Source organism: Salvelinus alpinus, chromosome 11 (assembly GCF_045679555.1).
Source record: "Salvelinus alpinus chromosome 11, SLU_Salpinus.1, whole genome shotgun sequence".
Taxonomy (NCBI): Eukaryota; Metazoa; Chordata; class Actinopteri; order Salmoniformes; family Salmonidae; genus Salvelinus; species Salvelinus alpinus.
The window spans coordinates 69,297,927-69,315,369 of NC_092096.1; the positions used below are offsets into that span (position 1 = coordinate 69,297,927).

The 17,443-nt window shown below is 44.9% G+C and overlaps 1 protein-coding gene across 1 annotated transcript in view; it reads right to left on the bottom strand.

The window, feature by feature from the left end:
• The window catches only part of LOC139534708 (RNA-binding protein with multiple splicing-like), a 62,844-nt gene that overhangs the window by 16,943 nt on the left and 28,458 nt on the right, over positions 1 to 17,443 (bottom strand). Inside the window, exons 4-7 of the mRNA XM_071334095.1 lie at positions 17,281 to 17,343; positions 11,352 to 11,502; positions 9,485 to 9,612; positions 3,332 to 3,395 (exon numbers count right to left, since the gene is read on the bottom strand). Coding sequence (XP_071190196.1) covers positions 3,333 to 3,395; positions 9,485 to 9,612; positions 11,352 to 11,502; positions 17,281 to 17,343 — 405 coding nt within the window. The 3' untranslated portion in view covers position 3,332. The remainder of the gene's footprint in view (positions 1 to 3,331; positions 3,396 to 9,484; positions 9,613 to 11,351; positions 11,503 to 17,280; positions 17,344 to 17,443) is intronic.

Genomic DNA, 17,443 nt, shown 5'->3' on the forward strand with positions numbered 1-17,443 from the left:
TGCCCGTCTGCCATGAGCCTGCAAAGCCGCCCGTCTGCCATGAGCCTGCAAAGCCGCCCGTCTGCCAGGAGCCGCTAGAGCCGTCCGCCAGACCGGATCAGCCAGAGCCTTCCGCCAGACCGGATCAGCCAGAGCCTTCCGCCAGACCGGATCAGCCAGAGCCTTCCGCCAGACCGGATCAGCCAGAGCCTTCCGCCAGACCGGATCAGCCAGAGCCTTCCGCCAGACCGGATCAGCCAGAGCCTTCCGCCAGACCGGATCAGCCAGAGCCTTCCGCCAGACCGGATCAGCCAGAGCCGTCAGCCAGCCATGACCAGCCAGAGCCAGCCAGCCAGGATCCGCCAGCCAGTCCGGAGCTGCCGTCCCTCAGTCCGGAGCTGCCGTCCCTCAGTCCGGAGCTGCCGTCCCTCAGTCCGGAGCTGCCGTCCCTCAGCCCGGAGCTGCCGTCCCTCAGCCCGGAGCTGCCGTCCCTCAGTCCGGAGCTGCCGTCCCTCAGTCCGGAGCTGCCGTCCCTCAGTCCGGAGCTGCCGTCCCTCAGTCCGGAGCTGCCGTCCCTCAGTCCGGAGCTGCCGTCCCTCAGTCCGGAGCTGCCCCTTATCCTGGTGCTGCCCCTTATCCTGGTGCTGCCCCTTATCCTGGTGCTGCCCCTTATCCCGATGCTGCCCCTTCAGTTAGGTGGGTTTAGTTGGAGGGTGGTCATTGGGTGGGGGATACGGAAGCGGGGAGTGACTATGGTGGTGTGGGGACAGCGTCCAGAGCCGGAGCCACCACCGTGGACAGATGCCCACCCAGACCCTCCCCTAGACTTTTGGTGGTGCGTTCGGAGTATGCACCTTGAGGGGGGGGTTATGTCACGTTCCTGACCTATTTTTATGTTATTTTGATTATGTTTAGTTGGTCAGGGCGTGAGTTGGGGTGGGCATTGTATGTTGTGTGTGTTTTGGTTAGTCTATGGGTGTTGTATGTGTATGGGATAGAGTATTGTTAGGTTGTCTAGTTATGTCTATGGCTGCCTAGATTGGGTCTCAATCAGAGACAGCTGTCATTCATTTGTCTCTGATTGGGAGCCATATTTAAGGTAGCCATAGGCAGTAGGCTTTTGTGGGTAGTTGTCTTGTTTAACGTTTGTTGCTTGTCTGGGCACTTGCGTTATTTAGCTTCACGATCATTTGTTGTTGTTTTGTTTGTAATAGTGTTTTTGTTTCATGTTCATCTTCGTTCATTTATTAAAAGAAGATGGCTTATTTTCCTCATGCTGCGTTTTGGTCCGAATCTCTTCCACACGATCGTGACAGATTTATAGTGGGTGGGCATGGGTCTACCCGGGCCCACTCATGCCTACGCCCCTGATGCAAACAACGCATGATAACTGAATTGCGCATCACAAATAGCCTACTAACCATAACTTTTGGACCAAACTTTTCTCAATACTTGTTTTGCATACCCATTGTAGCCTTAGTTAGCATTTACTGGTAGATATCATAAACGGAAACATCTTTCCTACCCTACCGGCTACCGATGTCATTCTTCTGTGAGCTGCTCCATGCCAAAAAAACAGTTGAGAGCTGAACACTCTTGCTGCCTGCAGATGATTTTCTGTTGAAACTAGGCTGTGTGTGTACGGCGCTCATGTGAACATATTTCACGTGCTTTGCGATTGTGTAGGCTACTTTGTACACGATTTCTCTGTTGTACTACATAATGGATAAGTCGTATAACCTCCACTATACTACTTCGATATGCATCAGTAAGGATTAAGAAGTGAGTTCCCACTGAAATTAAAAGTGGGTATATGGCAGATACCTGCGTATTCCCTCCACTACACCACTGGCCCATTGTGTTTTACAAAAAGTGCACTCCTACATGAATGCCCTGGAATTACGGTTGCTGTCCTTTCAGAATACCTAGCCTGTCAAAACACGGAAGAACTACACACCTACTCATTCAAAGGTTTTTCTTTCTTTTTTAAATATTTTTTTTACAAATCAAATCAAAGTTTATTTGTCACGTGCGCCGAATACAACAGGTGTAGACCTTACAGTGAAATGCTTACTTACAGGCTCTAACCAATAGTTGTAGAATAATAGTGAAGACATCAAAACTATGAAATAACACATATGGAATCAAGTGTTAAACAAATCAAAATATATTTTATATTTGAGATTCTTCAAATAACCACCGTTTGCCTTGATGACAGCGTTGCACACTCTTGGCATTCTCTCAACCAACAGTCTTGAAGGAGTTCCCACAAATGCTGAGCACTTGTTGGCTGCTTTTCCTTCACTCTGCAGTCCGACTTATGCCAAACCATCTCAATTTGTTTGAGGTCGAGTGATTGTGGAGGCCAGGTCATCTGATGCAGCACTCCATCACTCTCCTTCTTGGTAAAATAGCCCTGACACAGCCTGGAGGTGTGTTGGGTCATTATCCTGTTGAAAAACAAATGATAGTCCCACTAAGCCCAAACCAGATGGGATGGTGTATCGCAGAATGCTGTGGTAGACATGCTGGTTAAGTGTGCCTTGAATTCTTGGGCTGCAATTTCTGAGGCTGGTAACTCTTATGAACATATCCTCTGCAGCAGAGGTAACTCTCGGTCTTCCATTCCTGTGGCGGTCCTCATGAGAGCCAGTTTCATCATAGCGCTTGATGGTTTTTGCGACTGCACTTGAAGAAACTTTCAAAGTTCTTGACATTTTCCGTATTGACTGACCTTCATGTCTTAAAGTAATGATGTACTGTCGTTTCTCTTTGCTTATTTGAGCTGTTCTTTCCATAATAAGATGGACTTAGTATTTTACCAAATAGGGCTATCTTCTATATACCCCCCTACCTTGTCACAACACAACTGATTGGCTCAAATGCATTAAGAAGGAAAGAAATTCCACAAATTAACTTTTAAGAAGGCACACCTGTTAATTGAAATGCATTCCAGGTAACTACCTCATGAAGCTGGTTGAGATGGTTTGGCATAAATCGGACCGCAGAGTGATGGAAAAGCAGTCAACAAGGGCTCGGCATTTGTGGAAACTCCTTCAAGATTGTTGGAAAAGCATTCCAGGTGAAGCTGGTTGAGAGAATGCCAAGAGTGTGCAAAGCTGTCATCAAGGCAAAGGGTGGCTATTTGAAGTATCTCAAATATAAAATATATTTAGATCTGCGTGTGTGTATGTGTGTATGTATGTGTGTATGTGTGTGTGTACGCACATCTGTGTGTGTGTGTGTGTGTGTGTGTGTGTGTGTGTGTGTGTGTGTGTGTGTGTGTGTGTGTGTGTGTGTGTGTGTGTGTGTGTGTGTGTGTGTGTGTGTGTGTGTGTCACGTTACACATACCTCAACAGAACTGCCTGGACTTCCATCCCTGGGGAGTTCCATCTGCAGGAGGGAGCCAGCGAATCTGAACAAAAGGCACACCAGCAACATGATTCACTTCAAAGGAGTCCACTCGCTCATATTCAGAACGCCAGACATTCAGTTAAACCTCTAAGATTCATTTTAAAAGAGTCGACTCTCTCCTTTTCAAGTCATTACACCAGATATTCAGTCAATCTTCTAAGATACATTTTAACAGAATTGACTCAGAGTCCATACTTCAGGTCATACGAATCGATTCAGTTAATAACCAGTGTCAACCGGCTGAGATTCAGATCATGAATCAACTCATTTGAAACCAGAATCGACTCATTCAGAATCATCTGATTCAGAACCTAATGAACTCATGCACTTCTCGGCCTTAGTGAAAACACAGAAGCCTATTTTGTGAGTGAGTGTATGTTCTGTGTGTGGGTGTGTGTGTGAGTGAGTGTATGTTCTGTGTGTGTGTGTGTGTGTGTGTGTGTGTGTGTGTGTGTGTGTGTGTGTGTGTGTGTGTGTGTGTGTGTGTGTGTGTGTGTGTGTGTGTGTGTGTGTGTGAGTGAGTGTATGTTGTGTGTGTGTGTGTGTGTGTGTGTGTGTGTGTGTGTGTGTGTGTGTGTGTGTGTGTGTGTGTGTGTGTGTGTGTGTGTGTGTGTGATCAAGCCATTATAGCCCATAAAAAGCAAATAGACAGAATGGATGAAATCAATATCTACTAAAAGAGGTACAGTGGGGAGAACAAGTATTTGATACACTGCCGATTTTGCAGGTTTTCCTACTTACAAAGCATGTAGAGGTCTGTAATTTTTATCACAGGTACACTTCAACTGTGAGAGACGGAATCTAAAACAAAAATCCAGAAAATCACATTGTATGATTTTTAAGTAATTAATTTGCATTTTATTGCATGACATAAGTATTTGATACATCAGAAAAGCAGAACTTAATATTTGGTACAGAAACCTTTGTTTGCAATTACAGAGATCATACGTTTCCTGTAGTTCTTGACCAGGTTTGCACACACTGCAGCAGGGATTTTGGCCCACTCCTCCATACAGACCTTCTCCAGATCCTTCAGGTTTCGGGGCTGTCGCTGGGCAATACGGACTTTCATCTCCCTCCAAAGATTTTCTATTGGGTTCAGGTCTGGAGACTGGCTAGGCCACTCCAGGACCTTGAGATGCTTCTTACGGAGCCACTCCTTAGTTGCCCTGGCTGTGTGTTTCGGGTCGTTGTCATGCTGGAAGACCCAGCCACAACCTATCTTCAATGCTCTTACTGAGGGAAGGAGGTTGTTGGCCAAGATCTCGCGATGCATGGCCCCATCCATCCTCCCCTCAATACGGTGCAGTCGTCCTGTCCCCTTTGCAGAAAAGCATCCCCAAAGAATGATGTTTCCACCTCCAAGCTTCACGGTTAGGATGGTGTTCTTGGGGTTGTACTAATCCTTCTTCTTCCTCCAAACACGGCGAGTGGAGTTTAGACCAAAAAGCTCTATTTTTGTCTCATCAGACCACATGACCTTCTCCAATTCCTCCTCTGGATCATCCAGATGGTCATTGGCAAACTTCAGACGGGCCTGGACATGCGCTGGCTTGAGCAGGGGACCTTGCGTGCGCTGCAGGATTTTAATCCATGACGGCGTAGTGTGTTACTAATGGTTTTCTTTGAGACTGTTGTCCCAGCTCTCTTCAGGTCATTGACCAGGTCCTGCCGTGTAGTTCTGGGCTGATCCCTCACCTTCCTCATGATCATTGATGCCCCACGAGGTGAGATCTTGCATGGAGCCCCAGACCGAGGGTGATTGACCGTCATCTTGAACTTCTTCCATTTTCTAATAATTGCGCCAACAGTTGTTGCCTTCTCACCAAGCTGCTTACCTATTGTCCTGTAGCCCATCCCAGCCTTGTGCAGGTCTACAATTTTATCCCTGATGTCCTTACACAGCTCTCTGGTCTTGGCCATTGTGGAGAGGTTGGAGTCTGTTTGATTGAGTATGTGGACAGGTGTCTTTTATACAGGTAACGAGTTCAAACAGGTGCAGTTACTATAGGTAATAAGTGGAGAACAGGAGGGCTTCTTAAAGAAAAACTAACAGGTCTGTGAGAGCCGGAATTCTTACTGGTTGGTAGGTGATCAAATACTTATGTCATGCAATAAAATGCGAATTAATTACTTAAAAATCATACAATGTGATTTTCTGGATTTTTGTTTTAAATTCCGTCTCTCACAGTTGAAGTGTACCTATGATAAAAATTACAGACCTCTACATGCTTTGTAAGTAGGAAAACCTGCAAAATCGGCAGTGTATCAAATACTTGTTCTCCCCACTGTATATATAAATAACCAGGTTTTAACAACTAACCAGCATTAGCTCATTAGTTAGCTAGCCAACTTAATCATTTATTTTACTTTGACTATTTACATAACTTAGTTTAGGGACGGTGCAGATTTTATCTAAATGTAATTTTATTTGCCTGTGTTATCTTTTAAATAGGTGGGTAGGTAGGTAGGTAGATAGTTAGTTAGTTAGTTAGGTAGGTGTGTAGGCAGAAAGGTAGGTAGGTGGTAGGTAGGTTGGTGGTAGGTAAATAGGTAGGTAGGTGGGTTGGTTGGTAAGTAGGGGGTGGGTAGAAAGTAGGTAGGTTGGTGGTAGGTAGGTATGTAGGTAGGAAGGTGGGTTGGTAGGTAGGAAGGTAAGTAGGTGGTAGAAAGGTAGGTTGTTACTTAGTTACTTAGGTAGGTAGGTAGAACGGTAGAAAGGTGGTAGGTAGGTAAGTAGGTTGGTAGGTAGGTAGGTAAATAGTTAGGTAAGTAGGTAGGTAGGTAGGTAAATAGGTAGGTAGGTAGGTAGGTAAATAGTTAGGTAAGTAGGTAGGTAGGTAGGTAAGTAGGTTGGTAGGTAGGTAGGTAAATAGTTAGGTAAGTAGGTAGGTAGGTAGGTAGGTAGGTAGGTAGGTAGGTAGGTAGACGGGTAGGTAAATAGATAGGTTGGTAGGTAGGTAGACGGGTAGGTAAATAGATAGGTTGGTAGGTAGGTAGGTAGGTAGGTAGGTAGGTAGGTAGGTAGGTAGGTAGGTATGTAGGTAGGTAGGTAGGTAGGTAGGTAGGTAGGTGGTAGGTTGGTAGGTAGGTAGGTAGGTAGGTAGGTAGGTAGGTATGTGGTAGGTAGGTAGGTAGGTAGGTATGTGGTAGGTAGGTAGGTAGGTATGTGGTAGGTAGGTAGGTAGGTAGGTAGGTAGGTAGGTAGGTAGGTATGTGGTAGGTAGGTAGGTAGGTAGGTAGGTAGGTAGGTAGGTATGTGGTAGGTAGGTAGGTAGGTAGGTAGGTATGTGGTAGGTAGGTAGGTAGGTATGTGGTAGGTAGGTAGGTAGGTAGGTAGGTATGTGGTAGGTAGGTAGGTAGGTAGGTATGTGGTAGGTAGGTATGTGGTAGGTAGGTAGGTAGGTGGTAGGTAGGTAGGTAGGTAGGTAGGTTTATAGTTAGGTAGGTACAGTAGGTAGGTAGGTAGGTTTATAGTTAGGTAGATACAGTAGGTAGGTAGGTAGGTAGGTAGGTAGGTAGGTAGGTAGGTAGGTAGGTAGGTAGGTAGGTAGGTAGCTTGCTAGGTGGTAGGTAGGTAGGTAGGTAGGTAGGTAGGTAGGTAGGTTGGTAGGTAGGTAGGTAGGTAGGTTGGTAGGTAGGTAGGTAGGTAGGTAGGTAGGTAGGTAGGTAGGTAGGTAGGTATGTGGTAGGTAGGTAGGTAGGTAGGTATGTGGTAGGTAGGTAGGTAGGTAGGTGGTAGGTAGGTAGGTAGGTAGGTAGGTAGGTATGTGGTAGGTAGGTAGGTATGTGGTAGGTAGGTAGGTAGGTATGTGGTAGGTAGGTAGGTAGGTAGGTATGTGGTAGGTAGGTAGGTAGGTATGTGTGGTAGGTAGGTAGGTAGGTATGTGGTAGGTAGGTAGGTAGGTAGGTAGATTGGTAGGTAGGTAGGTAGGTATGTGGTAGGTAGGTAGGTAGGTAGGTATGTGGTAGGTAGGTAGGTAGGTAGGTAGGTAGGTAGGTAGGTAGGTAGGTAGGTAGGTAGGTAGGTGGTAGATACAGTTGAAGTTGGAAGTTTACACACACTTATGTTAGAGTAATTAAAACTCGTTTTTCAACCACTCCACAAATTTCTTGTTAACAAACTATATTTTTGGCATGTCGGTTAGGACATCTACTTTGTGCATGACACAAGTAATTCTTCCAACAATTGTTTACAGGCAGATTATTTCACTTATAATTCACTGTATCTCAATTCCAGTGGGTCAGAAGTTTACATACACTAAGTTGACTGTTGACTACACGCTCATCTGTACAAACAATAGTACGCAAGTATAAACACCATAGGACCACGCAGCCGTAATACCACTCAGGAAGTTTACATACACCTTAGCCAAATACATTTAAACTCAGTTTTTCACAATTCCTGACCAACCTTTAACTTCCTGAGTAATGTTTTGAGATGTTGCTTCAATATATCCACAATTTGCCATCTATTTTGTGAAGTGCACCAGTCCCTCCTGCAGCAAAGCACCACCACAACATGATGCTGCCACCCCCGTGCTTCACGGTTGGGATGGTGTTCTTCGGCTTGCAAGCCTCCCCGTTTTCCTCCAAACACAACGATGGTCATTATGGCCAAACAGTTCTATTTTTGTTTCATCAAACCAGAGGACATTTCTCCAAAAAGTATGATCTTTGTCCCCATGTGCAGTTGCAAACCGTAGTCTGGCTTTTATATAACGGTTTTGGAGCAGTGGCTTCTTTCTTGCTGAGCGGATTTTCAGGTTGTGTCGATATAGGACTCGTTTTACTGTGGATATAGATACTTTTGTACCTGTTTCCTCCAGCATCTTCACAAGGGCCTTTGCTGTTGTTCTGGGATTGATTTGCACTTTTCGCACCAAAGTACGTTCATCTCTAGGAGACAGAACGCATCTCCTTCCTGAGAGGTATGACGGCTGCGTGGTCCAATGGTGTTTATACTTGCGTACTATTGTTTGTACAGATGAACATGGTACCTTCAGGCATTTGGAAAATGCTCGCAAGGATGAACCAGACTTGTGGAGGTCTACAATTTTTTTTAATGAGGTCTTGGCTGATTTCTTTTGATTTTCCCATGATGTCAAGCAAAGAGGTACTGAATTTGAAGGTAGGCCTTGAAATACATCCACAGGTACACCTCTAATTGACTCAAATGATGTCAATTAGCCTTTCAGAAGCTTCTAAAGCCTGACATCATTTTCTGGAATTTTCCAAACTGTTTAAAGGCACAGTCAACTTAGTGTATGTGAACTTCTGATCCACTGGAATTGCGATACAGTGAATTATAAGTGAAATAATCTGCCTGTAAACAATTGTTGGAAAAAGTACTTGTGTCATGCACACTGTAGATGTCCTACCCGACTTGCCAAAACTATAGTTTGTTAACAAGAAATTTGTGGAGTGATTGAAAAAACGAGTTTTAATGACTCCAACCTAAGTGTATGAAAACTTCCGACTTCAACTGTAGGTAGGTAGGTGGTAGTTAGGTAGGTAGGTTGGTAGGTTGGTAGTTATGGATGGAGGTAGGTAGGTGTGTGTGTGTGTAGCAGCATTCCACTGCAGGCATGTCTATGAAGCTAAGCAGGGTTGGTCCTGGTTGGTCCCTAGATGGGAGACTAGATGCTGCTGGAAGTGGTGTTGGAGGGCCGGTAGGAGGAACTCTTTCTTTAGGTCAAAGGTTTTTTATCCCATTGCCCCAGGGCAGTGATTGGGGACATTGCCCTGTGCAGGGTGCCGTCTTACAGATGGGATGTTAAACGGGTGTCCTGACTCTATTGGTCACTAAAGATCCCATGGCATTTATGGTAAGAGTAGGCATGTTAATCCCGGTGTCCTGGCTAAATTCCCAATCTGGCCATCCCATCATGGCCCCCTAATCATCCCCAGCTTCCAATTGGCTCATTCATCCCCCTTCCTCTTCTCTGTAACTATTCCCCAGGTCATTGCTGTAAATGAGAATGCATTCTCAGTCAACTGACCTGGTAAAATAAGGGATAAATAAAGGTAGGCATTTAGGCAGATAGGTGTCGTAGGTTAGGTAGGTGTGGGCTCAGGTGTTCTCGTTACCTGAGTGTGGAGTGAGGAAGGGTAGGTGAAAGCAGGAGGGAGGGCTTGCGACAGCTCCGCCGGGTACAGCGGGTATGACGCCCACATGTCTGGGCCGCCAGGGTATAGAGCGGGTACTGTGAGCTCATCTGTGGAGACAAGAAGAGGAGGAGAACGGTGAGGAGTGACGGAGGGAGTGGGATGAGGGGGAACAGACAGGGTGGAGGGATGTGTGACATGTAGGTACACACGTCATAAGTGGTCTCCTCTCTTTTGTAACCATCGATCTGAAAGACCTGGATAAGTGAAAGGGAGTCTCCCTGTGAAATTCCGCCATATTGCTTTCGCGTATCCTCCATATTTAGACCATTGTGATTGGAAGAGAGGAGATGAGGCGAAGAAGGAACTTTAGACTACTGTGAGTGAGGTATTACAGAGCGAACATGACTTGAAATAGAAGTAAGAGGGAGAAAGAGGGAGAGATGAAGAAATATACAGGGTGAGATTGTTTAAAGGTGAGCAGAGTCAATCGGCTAGCGGTTGAGGGCGGGTGGATATTTACACTACTAAAAAATCTTTCAGATTAAAAGCAAAAAGATATACCCTAGTCATTGATATATATATAAATATATTTGAACCTTTATTTAACTAGGCAAGTCAGTTAAGAACAAATTCTTATTTACAATGACGGCCTAGGAACAGTGGGTTAACTGCCTTGTTCAGGGGCAGAACAACAGATTTTTACCTTGTCAGCTCAAAGACTCGATCTAGCAACCTTTCGGTTATTGGCCCAACGCTCTAACCACTAGGCTACCTGCCGCCTCCTCTTTCATAGAAAGAGGAGGTCATCTCCAGACAGCAGCATATAGATCTACAGAATACCAATAGCTGTACCTATATCAACAACAATAAAAATGGCTTCCATGTTCCAAGTGCCTTGAAAAACTGTCCATTTCAGTGTATTCTCAGATCAACTGGCAGATATACACTACCGGTCAACATTTTTAAAACACCTACTCATTCAAGAGTTTTTCTTAATTTTTTACTATTTTCTACATTGTGTTCTTAAACTTTTGACCGGTAGTGAAACTCCTTATCAGAAAATGACAGCCATCAATTTCTGTTTTGGAGATTGGTTGACAATTACGCCGTAATCTTCATTCGTCGTTTCCTTCCCTATTCCACAAGGACCCAACAAGTGTACTCCCTCTCTCCTCCAGGCAAAAAGATTTCAGATAAGAACATGTTTCGGTCGATAAGTAAGAATCTAGCTACAACCACGCAATCCACAGATGGCCTATGTTCAACTTAACGCTTGACAAAACATTTAACTAAACGTAAAACAGTGTAGAGCTACATCAGCGAATTCCACACAATCTCAAGAGTCAAGGGGTTAGGTGCGTAGGATTATGACCGAGGCTAGTACTGCACACAGAGAATGTTTTATTAAACATTAATTTAACAAGAGGAATGTGTTTGAGAGAGCTTGAGAACGAATATTAGTCCTTGATTAACCTCATTTAAAAAACCATACTGATTGACCAGAGACGAACTTTTAAACCGTCATTTCCTAACATTCCATACTGAACAACTCTCTAAATGTAAAAATAAACATTGACCAAGGGTGTCTTATAACTGATAAATGAAAACCTACACACATGTTTCTTCGGCTGTTTAGTTTGAGATCCTAAGCTTTAACTCCAACATGGCTCCAATCTAGGTTGTATGTAGCCCCCATACATCAACACTGCGTGTACAATTATAACACTCTGTTTATAATGTAGCTACAGTTAAGGCCTACTATTTTCGCCCCCAAGTAAGGGGATTACCACTTATCAGTGGTGCAGGGCCCTGCAGCAGCGTCTGACAGACAGACAGGAACACTCACATGGGTCTCTGTTGATGAACTGTGGGCCAGGGCTCTGCTGGGAGGGAGGAGGGTTAGGAGTGCCCACCAGCTTGTTCTTGGCCATCTTGGTGTTGGCTTTGGCAAACTCCAGCCGCAGAGTCTGGGGGATCTCCGGGTCGAAGCGGACACCCTGAGTTCAAAGGAAGAGGGTGAAATACACAATAAAATAAAAAAACATAGAGCTTTGTTTGTCTTTTGTTGTCTTGCCGATAAAGATACACTTAGTTTCTGGGAAGAAATCACGCCTCCTATTCGATGGATGGAACAGAGTTATAAATCTAGGTTGTCTTTAAAATATAGAGACATTGGTTACACCCGTCCAGTAACTTAGATATCCTCTATAATATGATATAGTGTCGGTGGTGTTCAACGAGCGAATCATATCCTGACCAAATCACATGTAAAAGCCTGGCATTTGAAACCATATTGTGAGAACCATTGTAAGAGCTATTATAAAAGCTATTGTAAGAGATATTCTAAGAGCTTTTGTAGGAGCTATTGTGAAGAACGTGGTCTTGAGGGATTCAACTTGGATTAGAACGTCATTCTCATTCTGTTGCATGTGGTGACACAAGCATTAAGGTTTGGTTCATGGTGACCCAAACTTGGTGTGGATACCATGTCACTTGGTGGGGATACCATGTCACTTGGTGGGGATACCATGTCACTTGGTGGAGATACCATGTCACTTGGTGGGGCTACCATGTCACTTGGTGGGGATACCATGTCACTTGGTGGGGATACCATGTCACTTGGTGGGGCTACCATGTCACTTGGTGGGGATACCATGTCACTTGGTGGAGATACCATGTCACTTGGTGGGGCTACCATGTCACTTGGTGGGGATACCATGTCACTTGGTGGGGCTACCATGTCACTTGGTGGGGCTACCATGTCACTTGGTGGGGATACCATGTCACTTGGAGGGGATACCATGTCACTTGGTGGGGCTACCATGTCACTTGGTGGGGATACCATGTCACTTGGTGGGGATACCATGTCACTTGGTGTGGATACCATGTCACTTGGTGGGGATACCATGTCACTTGGTGGGGATACCATGTCACTTGGTGGGGATACCATGTCACTTGGTGGGGATACCATGTCACTTGGTGGGGATACCATGTCACTTGGTGGGGCTACCATGTCACTTGGTGGGGCTACCATGTCACTTGGTGGGGATACCATGTCACTTGGTGGGGATACCATGTCACTTGGAGGGGCTACCATGTCACTTGGTGGGGATACCATGTCACTTGGTGGGGATACCATGTCACTTGGTGGGGATACCATGTCACTTGGAGGGGATACCATGTCACTTGGTGGGGCTACCATGTCACTTGGTGGGGATACCATGTCACTTGGTGGGGATACCATGTCACTTGGTGTGGATACCATGTCACTTGGTGGGAATACCATGTCACTTGGTGGGGATACCATGTCACTTGGTGGGGATACCATGTCACTTGGTGGGGATACCATGTCACTTGGTGGGGATACCATGTCACTTGGTGGGGATACCATGTCACTTGGTGTGGATACCATGTCACTTGGTGGGGATACCATGTCACTTGGTGTGGATACCATGTCACTTGGTGGGGCTACCATGTCACTTGGTGGGGATACCATGTCACTTGGTAGGGCTATCATGTCACTTGGAGGGGCTACCATGTCACTTGGTGGGGATACCATGTCACTTGGTGGGGATACCATGTCACTTGGTGGGGATACCATGTCACTTGGTGGGGCTACCATGTCACTTGGTGGGGCTACCATGTCACTTGGTGGGGCTACCATGTCACTTGGTGTGGATACCATGTCACTTGGTGGGGATACCATGTCACTTGGTGGGGATACCATGTCACTTGGTGGGGCTACCATGTCACTTGGTGTGGATACCATGTCACTTGGTGGGGATACCATGTCACTTGGTGGGGCTACCATGTCACTTGGAGGGGATACCATGTCACTTGGTGGGGATACCATGTCACTTGGTGTGGATACCATGTCACTTGGTGGGGATACCATGTCACTTGGTGTGGATACCATGTCACTTGGTGGGGATACCATGTCACTTGGTGGGGATACCATGTCACTTGGTGGGGATACCATGTCACTTGGTGGGGATACCATGTCACTTGGTGGGGCTACCATGTCACTTGGTGGGGCTACCATGTCACTTGGTAGGGATACCATGTCACTTGGTGTGGATACCATGTCACTTGGTGGGGATACCATGTCACTTGGTGGGGCTACCATGTCACTTGGAGGGGATACCATGTCACTTGGAGGGGATACCATGTCACTTGGTGGGGATACCATGTCACGTGGTGGAGATACCATGTCACTTGGTGGGGCTACCATGTCACTTGGTGGGGCTACCATGTCACTTGGTGTGGATACCATGTCACTTGGTGGGGATACCATGTCACTTGGAGGGGATACCATGTCACTTGGTGTGGCTACCATGTCACTTGGTGGGGATACCATGTCACTTGGTGGGGATACCATGTCACTTGGTGGGGCTACCATGTCACTTGGTGGGGATACCATGTCACTTGGTGGAGATACCATGTCACTTGGTGGGGCTACCATGTCACTTGGTAGGGATACCATGTCACTTGGTGGGGCTACCATGTCACTTGGTGGGGATACCATGTCACTTGGTGGAGATACCATGTCACTTGGTGGGGCTACCATGTCACTTGGTAGGGATACCATGTCACTTGGTGGGGCTACCATGTCACTTGGTAGGGATACCATGTCACTTGGTGGGGCTACCATGTCACTTGGTGGGGCTACCATGTCACTTGGTGGGGATACCATGTCACTTGGTGGAGATACCATGTCACTTGGTGGGGATACCATGTCACTTGTGTCAGCGGCAGAATGCATAGAAGAGGGAAGCCACGAGACTGACCTCGTCACTTTCCCTCATGAACTCTGAGCGTAACCCAATACTGTGACCTCAAACCCCCACCAACCATAACACACAGCGATCGCCACACCTCAAAGCGATCTTTCGACAGCACCGACAAATTCTTAGGATTCCACTGCGAAACATACAGTCAGGGGAGCTACATTTTGGCCCTTTGCGAGTAACTGACTCAAGGTTAGGTTACTTTGATTTCTCTCATCAATTATTAAAAACCTTTTCTACCAAAACATTTTTCCTTCTCCATTACTTTTAGCCCCAAGACTAGGGTTGTAAAATATTCCAACCCTACCCGAGACAGATGCTACAAATATGGAATTCAGGATGAACAGGGGTCCTCTTCGTCAGAAACAAAGGCACTGTTGTGAATCAACAGTACGGCACAGTATTAACCGCTGGCTATCTACCCTTACATCAACCCCGATACGAGAGATTCTTTGTGTGTCGGAGACGAAGAGAAAAAACACAGCGAATCGGATCAATGAAGAGAGAAGCCCGTGGAGTGAGTTCTGCGGTGCGCACCTAGGGTCGATTCTAGGTCCGTCCCAGCAGGCATTGCAGAGAGCCGCGCTGAAAGAAGCGAGAGATCGCGGTTCTCATGAAGGGAGGAATTAACTAGGATTGCCTCGGCTCACCGCTCTCTGAGCCTCTGCCAATTGAAGCTACAGAGGGTATAATAAGCTACACGGGCATAATGAGGACTGCTTTAATTTGACCTCAGAATCAAAAGGTTCAGAGGAGAGTTGATTCTCCGACTTGAAATTGTTATTTTGACAGATCAGTTTTCTCGACACCTCCAACAGGTTTATATGTTTTGATGTGAAGACAGATAGTACATGTGTAGAGTACCTCTTCTTCTTTTACTACAGTTGAATATGAAGCTATAGACCAGGGATCATCAACTAGATTCTACAGTTGAATGTGAAGCTATAGACCAGGGATCATCAACTAGATTCTACAGTTGAATGTGAAGCTATAGGCCAGGGATCATCAACTAGATTCTACAGTTGAATATGAAGCTATAGACCAGGGATCATCAACTAGATTCTACAGTTGAATGTGAAGCTGTAGACCAGGGATCATCAACTAGATTCTACAGTTGAATGTGAAGCTATAGACCAGGGATCATCAACTAGATTCTACAGTTGAATGTGAAGCTGTAGACCAGGGATCATCAACTAGATTCTACAGTTGAATGTGAAGCTGTAGACCAGGGATCATCAACTAGATTCTACAGTTGAATATGAAGCTATAGACCAGGGATCATCAACTAGATTCTACAGTTGAATGTGAAGCTATAGACCAGGGATCATCAACTAGATTCTACAGTTGAATATGAAGCTATAGGCCAGGGATCATCAACTAGATTCTACAGTTGAATGTGAAGCTATAAACCAGGGATCATCAACTAGATTCTACAGTTGAATGTGAAGCTATAGACCAGGGATCATCAACTAGATTCTACAGTTGAATGTGAAGCTATAGACCAGGTATCATCAACTAGATTGAGCCGCGGGCAGATTTTTTTTTGAGCGGATGGTCGGGGGGCCGAAACATAATTACAAATCATTTGTAGACTGCAAATTAACCTCAAGAAGCCCAAACAGATATAATGTAAAACCTAATAATTTCAAATCTTGCTTACATTTGTATACGATCACGTGCATCTCTATTATGAGTGGGAAAACTTGGGAACAGATTTCTTAAATTAAAATCCCTTGGTAGCTGATTTCCTGGTATTCTTATGTCAAAAAATTTAAATGCAAAACAATACCCAAAACTTTTTTTTCTTCATTAAAATGTTTTGCTCAGAAAACTTGGTTGGGGGGGGGGGGGGTACAAAGTTTCTATAGACACTGGGGTGTTCTTCACACGACTGGGGAAATGGGCTGCACACAATAACACAATTTTCAGCATTACAGAGTGTTTCATTTGAGACCTACCCTAAATCTGATCTAATAACGTGAGCATTGCTTTTTAATTACATTTTTCCGTCTTTGATATATGTACAACAATATCTCGAGGATCGGTCCATTTCGATTCAGTAGATGCGATATTCTGTAATAAAGTAGTCACTATTGACCCAAATATAACCTTTAAATTGATTTATTTCTGCACCCGAGAGGCACATAAAATGTAAATATAAAGCTGGAATAACTCATTTAAAAAACAAAGATGACAAAAAGAAAGGCATCTGAAAGTTTTCTTTGCGTTCTCTGTGAATCTTTGTTTCGAGAGATAAACTTAAAGCTTTGCCGGGATCAGTCCTGTTTTGCATCAGTCTGTCTGCCTCATCAATGATTTCCTCAAGCAAGGTTGGTAGCCTCTGCTTGAAATCAGCTAGATTAAATTCAAATCCTAGATCAATGTCTGCTATTTCGGTGTGGAAGGAGTGCTAATTCTACTGCGTTAAGAGTGATTGACCTTGTATGATCCAAAGGGATGGCAAAGCTTCATGTAAAATGAAATAAAATGTGGTTTATTTGAAAACCTGACTGAAAAGACTTTCACAGATATTAAATGATATCGGGAATGTTGAGGGAATTGACACATTACGATCGTTGTCAGTATTGTCGTAGCAACATAATCCTGCAGTAACAGGATTTGAAATTGTAATCCATAATGTTGTTTGATCGGTGGTTAGGCTTTCAGCTGGACAAGATGAAGCTTGAATGGAAAAGTGCAATACTGTTAATATAACCATGTGTTAGTGCAGCTTTTCAGTGAATTTATGTAAGTCACAAAGCTCATCTGCATTTCCTACAGCACATGAAAATTCTCAGCAACAAAAAGAGAGATCGAATTAAGATCGTACATCTGTACTTGACTATCATGTGCTTTCAGAGGTACAGATGCCCAGAAATGTATTTGGGTATTCGTAAGAGTGCCTATAATATATATTTAGCAACACATATTATAAACATTAAAAACACTGTTAGACTGGGTTGTGCTTGATGAGGGCATATAACTTACGTTCAAGGCATTCTTGGCAGCTTCTGCCTCTGATCGGCTGTCAAAGCTGACAAACCCCACTGGCTGGAGAGATACAGCAGGCAAGACAAAAAACAGACAGAACAAAGGAAAGAAACAGAGTTTTAGGCATAATACTGATTCCGCACTTCTCTGTCTGAGTGAC